Consider the following 10174-nt stretch of genomic DNA (forward strand, 5'->3'; position numbering starts at 1 on the left):
GAGTCATCCCTGTCCCAGTGAATTCAGTAGGAATTAACCTGACACTTCCCATATGGTTCTAACAGGGTGAGAGTAGAAGAGAATCTTGCCTTCCCATTACATGGACCCTTCTGCTGTAGGACTACATCATGTTTTGGTATCAAGATTTTTTTTCACAGGAAGGCCTTACAATTATAGGATGATTCATCAAGAGCAGTGGTTCTCAAACTTTTGTACTGGTGACCCCTTTCATACAGCAAGCCTGTGAGTGCAACCCCCCCCCTTATATAACACATAAATATAAAAATATGGGTTTTTAATATTTTATATTTATAACACCATTATAAATGCTGGAGGCAAAGCAGGGTTTGGGGAGGAGGCTGACAGCTCGTGACACTCCCCCCCCCCCCCATAACCCCATGACCTCCTGAGGGGTCATGACTCCTAGTTTGAGAACCCCTGATCAAGAAGATCACTAATATGTCTAATGCTTTCCCTTATCTGCTGATTTCCATCTTGTTCACCTCTTCAGTGATGAGCTGTAACCTAAAAATATGGCTATTGCATCATTGTGCTCTTTGGAACCTGCTTTGGTGTTTTTGGGTAAGGGTTCTCAGATGCTGCTGCAAGTTTCTGTTTCTGGAGCATTTTGGCACTCGGTGATTTCTTCTTAGATATGAAAGGTGGTGTGTGCCCCAGCAGTTTCTAGTATGCATTGGTTTGGTACCCAACAAGTCCATAGCAGCTTTTTTCACACTACAAGTAGATGGCTGCTCTGTGTTCCTTAAGTGGGATTTCTTAAGTCCTTGCTGCTTTTTGATCGTATGGTCTCCTTACTCTTTTCAGCACTTGACTCTGGAACACACCTTTTGTCTGCTTGTTTCTGAAATGTACATTTCATAAGAACATAACATAAGAACGTCCATACTGGGTCAGACCAAAGGTCCATCTAGCCCAGTATCCTGTCTGCCGACAGAGGCCAATGCCAGGTGCCCCAGAGGGAATGAACTGAACAGGTCGTCATCAAGTGATCCATTCCTTGTTGCCCTTCCCAGGGACACCATCGCTTCCCCTCCTCGCTAATAGCCATAGATGGACCTATCCTCCATGAACTTATCTACTTCTGTTTTGAACCCTGTTATAGTCTTGGCCTTCACAACATCCTCTTACAAGGAGTTCCACAGGTTGTCTGTGCGTTGTGTGAAAAAATACTTCCTTTTGTTTGTTTTAAACCTGCTGCCTATTAATTTCATTTGGTGACCCCTGGTTCTTGTGTTATGAGAAGGAGTAAATGACACTTCCTTATTTACTTTCTCCACACCAGTCATGATTTTATAGACCTCTATCATATCCCCACTTAATTTTTTTTTCCAAGCTGAAAAATCCCAGTCTTATTAATCTCTCCTCATATGGCAGATGTTCCATACCCCTAATAATTTTTGTTGCCCCTTTCTGAACTTCTTCCAATTCCAATACATCTTTTTTTGAGATGGGGCGACCACATCTGCACCCAGTATTCAAGATGTGGGCATACCATGGATTTATACAGAGGCAATACAATATTTTCTGTCTTATTATCTATCCCTTTCTTAATGATACCCAACATTCTGTTCGCTTTTTTGACTGCCGCTGCACGTTGAGTGGATGTTTTCAGAGAACTATCCGCAGTGACTCCAAGATCTCTTTCTTGAGTGGTAACAGCTAGTTTAGACCCCATCATTCTATATGTGTAGTTGGGATTATGTTTTCCAATGGGCATTACTTTGCATTTATCAACATTGAATTTTATCTGCCATTTTGTTGCCCAGTCACCCAGTTTTGTAAGATCCTTTTGTAGCTCTTCGCAGTCTGCCTGGGACTTAACTATTTTGAGTAGTTTTGTATCATCTGCAAATTTTGCCACCTCACTGTTTACCCCTTTTTACAGATCATTTATGAATATATTGAAAAGGACTGGGCCCACTACAGACCCCTGGAGGATACCACTATTTACCTCTCTCCATTCTGAAAACCGACCATTTATTCCTACCCTATTGTTTCCTATCTTTTAACCAGTTACCAATCCATGAGAGGACCTTCCCTCTTATCCCATGACTGCTTATTTTGCTTAAGAATCTTTTAATCAGATTAATATTTGAATCAGATATTAATCTCACTCTTTGACTGGAATTGTGCTTATTTTGCCTGTTGAAAATATTTTTGTTTTGTTCGACACCACCTGTCCCCAACCCATTCTCCTACTCCAAAAAAAATTTGCGCAATCTGCAGCTTTTAATGTATAGATATCGGGGAAACTCAGACTTTGTGTTGGAAGTCTTCTCCTACAGCATTTGACTCTACTTCCTTTTTTTAATTGCAATTCCATTTCAAAACAGAACATGAAAAGACAGTATGCTGGCCTTACTATGCAGGTCTCTTGTATAATTGTTCAAGAACACGGACTGGGTTGTGAACTGTCCCTTCCTCGACTAACCTCAATGAACAACCCCATCCAAGAGACTGATGGGGAAAAGTGTACTCTCTGAATGTTGGTGGTTCCTGTGTAGATACTCCAAATTTCACGGGGGTGGATTAAGAATTGAATGGTTTCAGAGGAACAGCCGTGTTAGTCTGTATTCGCAAAAAGAAAAGGAGTACTTGTGGCACCTTAGAGACTAACCAATTTATTTGAGCATGAGCTTTCGTGAGCCACAGCTCACTTCATCACATCTGATGAAGTGAGCTGTGGCTCACGAAAGCTCATGCTCAAATAAATTGGTTAGTCATGAGCCACAGCTCACTTCATCACATCTGATGAAGTGAGCTGTGGCTCACGAAAGCTCATGCTCAAATAAATTGGTTAGTCTCTAAGGTGCCACAAGTACTCCTTTTCTTTTTAAGAATTGAATGGCAGCCTTCGCTGCTCTAGCCCAGGAGAGCTAGGCATGGTTCCCTCTGGAGATTGCCAAAACAGCTGACCAGTTTACTAGTTGCTCTAGTAAAATGAAGCCCGAAGCCCCAAACCCCATCTTTCCAGGCCTATGTGTACTGTGTACATTGCTGCCTGTGGCTCAGGACCGGAGGGAAAAAACTGAGTCATTCAGTGTTTCTTCCACAGAGCTGGTGGTTTTGTGTTTACACAAATTGGGATCCTGAATAAACCTTGCAAGCAAATTATTACTTTGTTTTTGTTCTAAAGATCAGCAGCACCACCTCAGTGTGGGATTTGAACCTCACTCCCCTGACATCAGCAGAGTGTTATTTCCACACCTTGAACCACAGACCTCTGTTTGCATCATTCAGTGTGTCCTGATCACTGAACTGTTAGTGTTGTCAGATTCAACCCAGGAGACAGACCCAACCACCTGGGTTTGGCCTGAAATCATTAATTCTGTGTTAGCATCAGCAAGTGATCTCTAGGGCTTCTGCTGAAAACTTGGGGACTCCTGGATCAGAACCTGGGTGGGGAGGCATATTGGAAAACTACCCTTGAAAGGATGGGGGTGGCGAATCTTTAGTAAATGGAATCTAATTAAGGAGTTAAATGTGTGTCTTGCAGTTGGCTTCTCCTTGTACTTGACTAGGAGAGTTGGCCTGGTAACAGCTCTGCTTTAGACAGCCCTTTCATTAGACATCAAGAGGCAACCTCTTCTTTTTCTGCAGTCTGTTGGGAGGGTCTGTTTGTTCTGGTCAGCCATGGAGAGTATCGTTCAAACCAGCTCAAATCCCAGGTTAGTTATACAGAACAGCAGGCCTTTCAAATTATTCTTTTTTCATTTCAACCCTATTTCATAAGCCGATGCAGAGCCACATGCTTCAATAAAGGGTGTATAGCAATGGGTGCCAGCCTGAGCAGCTGTGCTGAGTATGAGGAGAACTTAGGGCATTTCACAGCTTACTGCTATATTTAGGTTTCAGAGTAACAGCCGTGTTAGTCCGTATTCGCAAAAAGAAAAGGAGTACTTGTGGCACCTTAGAGACTAACCAATTTATTTGAGCATGAGCTTTCGTGAGCTACAGCTCAGTTCATCGGATGCATACCGTGGAAACTGCAGTAGACATTATATACACACACAGAGACCATGAAACAATACCCCCTCCCACCCCACTGTCCTGCTGGTAATAGCTTATCTAAAGTGATCATCAAGTTGGGCCATTTCCAGCACAAATCCAGGTTTTCTCACCCTCCGCCGCCCCCCCCCCCCCCCCCACAAACTCACTCTCCTGCTGGTAATAGCCCATCCAAAGTGACCACTCTCTTCACAATGTGTATGATAATCAAGGTGGGTCATTTCCAGCACACATCCAGGTTCTCTCACTCCCTCACCCCCCTCCAAAAAACCACACACACAAACTCACTCTCCTGCTGGTAATAGCTTATCAAAAGTGACCACTCTCCCTACAATGTGCATGGTAATCAAGGTGGGCCATTTCCAGCACAAATCCAGGTTTTCTCACCCCCCCACCCCCATACAAACTCACTCTCCTGCTGATAATAGCTTATCTAAAGTGATCATTAAGTTGGGCCATTTCCAGCACAAATCCAGGTTTTCTCACCCTCCGCGCCTCCCCCCCCGCCCCTCCCCCACTGCTGGTAATAGCCCATCCAAAGTGACCACTCTCTTCACAATGTGTATGATAATCAAGGTGGGCCATTTCCTGCACAAATCCAGGTTCTCTCACCCCTCTCCAAAAACCACACACACAAACTCAATCTCCTGCTGGTAATAGCTTATCCAAAGTGACCACTCTCCCTACAATGTGCATGATAATCAAGGTGGGCCAATGGCCCAACTTGATGATCACTTTAGATAAGCTTCAGAGTAACAGCCGTGTTAGTCTGTCTTTGCAAAAAGAAAAGGAGTACTTGTGGCACCTTAGAGACTAACCAATTTATTTGAGCATGAGCTTTCGTAAGCTACAGCTCACTTCATCGGATGCATACCGTGGAAACTGCAGTAGACATTATATACACACAGAGACCATGAAACAATACCCCCTCCCACCCCACTGTCCTGCTGGTAATAGAAAGAAATTACCAGCAGGACAGTGGGGTGGGAGGGGGTATTGTTTCATGGTCTCTGTGTGTATATAATGTCTACTGCAGTTTCCACGGTATGCATCCGATGAAGTGAGCTGTAGCTTACGAAAGCTCATGCTCAAATAAATTGGTTAGTCTCTAAGGTGCCACAAGTACTCCTTTTCTTTTTGCTATATTTAGATATGTCAAAATGGTGGATGGTGAGCCTCCAAGGGGATCTAAAGAAACTGGAAGATTGGGCAGCACTATGGAAAGTGCATTTTAACTTGGATAAATCCAACATAATGCTCACTGGAGGGGAAGAAAGATCTATCCTCTTCTGATAGGTTCTGAACTTGCAGGATGCTCTAAGTAGAAAGATCACTGCTGCTGTGCTTAGTTCAGTGGAGAAGATCAGTCCAGTGTGCTGCAGCAATCTAGGGGAACAAGTAGGTGCTCAGGTGTATTTAAAAATAACAAAAGATGGATAAAAGATGTTGCCCCTTTGATATCATTTTCCTTTTGAAGATCTCAAAGTTCTTCTCAAGCACAAATGATGGTATCCCTGCATCTAAAACAGCATCTTAATTTCAAAGACAGCATAAATTGCAAAGGGCAGCACATTGGTTAGAGGTGTATTGGGACTTACGGAGGATGAGACACTGTAGAAGACCTTGGAAAGGGGAAGTGTTGTAGGGGTATTCAGTTCTTAGGAGGTCCTTCCTTTCTTCTGCCCCATAGCATGAAAACAAGGGGATCACTTTCATACTTCATCCATTTCACAGTAAGTCAAAGGAAAGAAAGTATTTTTACACATTGTATAGTCACTTTGTGAAACTTACTTTCACTGAAGGTCAGTACTCTTGCTTGTATATACAATCATATATTTTAAAAACCCCAAACCATCCCCGGGCTGGCTTTGTGTCTCCTTGTTATCTGACACCTTTTCACAAACACTAAAACTAACTCACTTTAAAAAAAAAAAAAAAAAAAAGGTGGGAGGAGTGGATGATGATGTGGACACACCATATGCAACTCTTCAAGCTCAACGAAGAAGGGGAATAATCTCTTAGACATCATGGCATCAGTTGATTGCCTGGGGGGAAAATCTTTCCCAATCTCTATGTTAAATACAAAATTATGCTTTTGTCCAGATGTTTTGTAGATGTTTATACTTTCCTCTGAAACATCAGGTACTTGTCCTGGATGCAAGGTATCTGGCTAGCTGAGCCAATGATTTGATGTTTTGGCAAATCCCATGTTTCTTTTGTGATGTGGGCTAGTTACAGGCTTTGTCTGTCTTAGGAGATGGGGTAGCGTGTCTCTTAAAGGCTGTAGTATCTATCCACATAGTATCCCTATGTAATAAAGTATAGTTGTGACTAGAGGCTCCGATCAAGATTGGACCCTGTTGTGCATAGAGATAGATGTGGTCTCTGACCTGAAATGCTTATAATAAAAGAAGAGAAGGGGGAGGTTGAGACTAATGTGTATAAAAATTGAGGATTTTTAATACATAAATATCAACTTGCCCTACCTGCCCCTTTGTAGGCATAAATTGTTGACTGACTTCTTGTAGGTGTTATGGAAGAAATAGATCTTTAAAAGTGATTTGAAGGAGGACAGGGTTGTTAGCCTTACAAATCACTTCCGGGAGGGAGTCTATAAATAAGGAATGACGTGGCAGAAAGCGCAAAGCTATTTATGGAAGGAACAGACAAGTGAGTGGTCAGTAACTTAATCACCAGGAGATTGGAAGAAAGTCGGGGATAAATATGGAAGGACAGAGTAGTAAAGGGCTTTGGTGGTAAAGAGAAGAAACTTGAATTTGACGTGGTGGACGAGGGTTAGGCAGCAGAGGGAATTACAGGAGGAGGATGTGATGTGGTTAGACATGTGAGCAAGGAAGATGACTTTAGAAGCTGTATTTTGACCAGATTGGAGGGCAGCAATGGTGGCTATGAGGTTCAAGCAGCCGAGACCGGAGATGAAGGCCTGACTGAGAGTTTCAGCTGCCTGGACAGAAGAGGATCAATTCTGGAAATTTGATGGAGGAAGTGTTAGGATTTGGAGACATCCTGGACATGTGGAGTTGAAGAAAATTCCTAGATCCTATGCCTGAGTGACAAGAAGGTTGGTGGTGTCAGTCACTGGGGGAAGTAGATACAGGTTTGGAGTCCATTTTTGGGCACATTAGGTTGTTGGTGAGACATCTGTGTCAGACGTGGAATTTGGTGGAAGGACAAGAAGTCTGGAGTGGAAAGGTAGATTTACAAGTAATCATCCATAGCACATGAAGTAGTGTGAACAGATCACCCAGAGAAAGAGAGAAGAGGAGAGGGCCGAGGATGGAGCCCTGTAGGACTCCAATGGAGACTGGGAGATGGGGAAGAGATGAACCTGCCAGAAAAGGTGCTGAAGGAATGATCAGACAGAACCAGGCAAAAGCCAAGGGAGGCAAGAGTTTGAGGAGGATGAGACTGACCACGTGAAGCAGCAGGGATCAAGAGGATGAGAATGGAATACAGGCTCAGCGATTTAGCCAGGAAGAGATCATTCAGACTTGGTGAGAGCAATTTTGGTCAAATGCTGGGCACAGAAGCCACACTGGAGGGGGAATCTGTGATGCAGTTGCAGGAGAGCAACTTGAGGTAATGGTTGTAGATAGCACATTCAATGAGTTCAGAGGTGAAGGGAGGAAGTTGGATGGTTGCTGCAGACAGGTGGGGTAAAGAGTTCATTTTGCTTTTAAGGATGTGTAAATCCAGCATATGCTTGTATTTAGAGAATAGGTCTGAGTGTGAGGTGGAGTCAGGGAGGCAAGTGAAGAGATGTGGCAGAGAGCAAGTGAGAACCCTGTGTTGGTTATGGAAGGGAAAGAGAGGTATGGGAAAGGGAGGAAGATGTGAGGGTTTTTCTGTCCCCCTCTCTATGGCAGCTACATGTTCAGGGTTGTAGTTCTGTCAGTACAACTTGTATAATGTATCTCTCTTTCTCCTCAGGATCCAAACACGACACCCTCAAGCCAGTCAAGGTATAGTACCGTTTATATAGGAATAAAGAGGTCTGAGGGATGGGGCACTCTGTAGCATTACATATTAATTCTGTGCCTTGTCAATGTACAGAGCAGAAATCCCAGAACCTTAATGCAAAGCTCTTGAGTGCAGCCAGTCCAAGATAAGTAGCCAAACTGCAGCCCAATGAGTTTTATGTGAGTCCACAGTTTCCCTCTTTAATATGCAGGAGCCATCCATGGAGACAAGTCCCAGCATGCAAAGCTCCATCCTGTTCAGAACAGCTAGGCCTCCTAGCGACCTGGGACTTTCAGCCTCTGGTTCACACTTTCATTTTAAATATTACTATGGCTGCAAACTGCTCCACTGTCATGCTAATTTAGGTGAATGTCACAGATTCCTGGCACACTGTTAATGCGTTATATGGATTGGCAAATTTGTGGGAGCTGCTGTTTTACTGTAGAGTGGCCAGTCTAGTTTTGCTGTAGTCCCAGATAGGGTTGCCAGGTGTCCGGTTTTTGACTGGAACGCCCAGTCAAAAAGGGACCCTGGCAGCTCTGGTCAGCGCTGCTGACTAGGCTGCTAAAAGTCTGGTCGGCGTCACAATGGGGCTTAGGCAGGCTCCCTGCGACTCCCGGAAGTGACCAGCATATCTGGCTCCTAGGCACAAGGGCAGCCTCGGGGGCTCCGCACACTGCCCCCGCCCCAAACACCAGTCCAGAGCTCCCACTGGAGCCAGACATGCTGGCCTAGGAGCTGGACATTCCAGCTGCTTCCAGGAGCCATGGGGAACTCTCGCACCCGCACCCTGAACCCCTAGTTTGTGGCCCCACCCCAGAGCCCACACCTCCAGCTGAAGCCCTCACCTCCTTCCGCACCCCAATACCCTGCCCCAGCCCCATGAAAGTGAGTGAGGGTGGGGGAGAGCAAGCGATGGACGGGGGGGGGAAATAAAGTGAGCAGGGGTGGGGCCTTCGGGCAGGGCAAGGGTGATAGGTTTTGTGCAGTTACAAAGTTGGCAGCCCTAGTCCAAGAAGTATATAGAATCAGAACAGGTTTCTGGATTTCTATGACTGATGTAGAAGGCCCTCTTCTGTAAGGAGGCCAGTCAGCTTGGCTGGAGGTGAGCTCCTCTCAGTGTCTAAATATGTGGTTTCTCAGAGAATTTCCCAGATCAAACCAGTCCAGATTTGAGCATGTTGGACATTAGGAATAAATTATTAATTTGCTGCTCTTTTCTGTTTTTTTGTGTTGTGTGTTGATTTTTTCCCCCCTCTCTTCTGTAGTTTCTGGTCAACATGGCTAATCCCCATCTTCGGCGCACTGGTCATAGGCTTAATGTACCGATATTACATGTTGGATGGGAAATCCTCTTGAACTGGCCTCGCTGGAACCTTGAGAAGCATGAGAGCACACGCATGCAAGCAAGAGCTCTGGGGTTTTGGTTTTCTTAAACCTTGCATATTTTGTTCTTAGCTTTGAGTCTGTCTAGCAACGGTGGTGTCTGCAGAGCCAAGCTAGTGTTAGAGAGTCTGTCCTGACTCTGGGATCTGCTGCCCTGTCTCACATTCTCCTCAGTGTCTTTGTATGTGTTTTTGAGGTAGGGGGTGAGGTGCAGTGTCCTAATATTCCATTATATATCTAGTCTGTTTCCCTGTAATAATTAATCATGGGTAACTTTTAACACCTTTTTGTTAATCCCAACAATGTGGAACAGCTGCTAGCATGTGAGCCTGTGAAATGCCTCTGTCTTTCATGTGAGCATTGTCAAAGAAACTGCAAGCTGTCTACGATCCCCTCCAGCAAGCGTTCTGTGACTGAGCAGAACAGCTTTCCCAGTGCACCCAGGCAACAGTAACAGGAGCAGCAGGAAATTGCTAGCTCTTGTTGTCTCTTCATATATGTGGCTGTGTTTAAATGGTTAAGCAAATATATATTTTAAAAATGATCCATTTCACTTTCTAATATTTATGTCTGTCCTGTAAAATGAGAGCTCACAGCTGTTGTACTTGGGACCCTACCTCCATAGTGACTGATAGCTGGCTTCTTGGAACAGGTCTCTTCTCTCTCTACCCGAGCTCTGTAGACGGGGTAAAACACATTCCTGTTTAAAACATGAGGGTGGACTGGACACCTCCCTCGTACAGCCTGGGTTCCTGGGGAGGGCTAGCAGGAAGAGTAG

General features: G+C 44.5%; 1 protein-coding gene across 2 annotated transcripts in view; it reads left to right on the plus strand.

Moving 5' to 3' along the window:
• Positions 1–9940, plus strand: part of CYB5B (cytochrome b5 type B) — a 37360-nt gene extending 27420 nt beyond the window's left edge. The window contains exons 4-5 of one of the 2 annotated variants that reach the window (XM_048870680.2): positions 7981–8012; positions 9279–9940. In XM_048870680.2, coding sequence (XP_048726637.2) covers positions 7981–8012; positions 9279–9369 — 123 coding nt within the window. In that variant the 3' untranslated portion in view covers positions 9370–9940. Of the gene's footprint in view, positions 1–3621; positions 3840–7980; positions 8013–9278 lie in introns of those variants that run through there. The other variant, XM_048870679.2, reaches the window with a different exon arrangement.
• The last annotated feature ends 234 nt before the right edge of the window (positions 9941–10174 follow it).

This window comes from Caretta caretta, chromosome 12 (assembly GCF_965140235.1).
Source record: "Caretta caretta isolate rCarCar2 chromosome 12, rCarCar1.hap1, whole genome shotgun sequence".
NCBI lineage: Eukaryota > Metazoa > Chordata > Testudines > Cheloniidae > Caretta > Caretta caretta.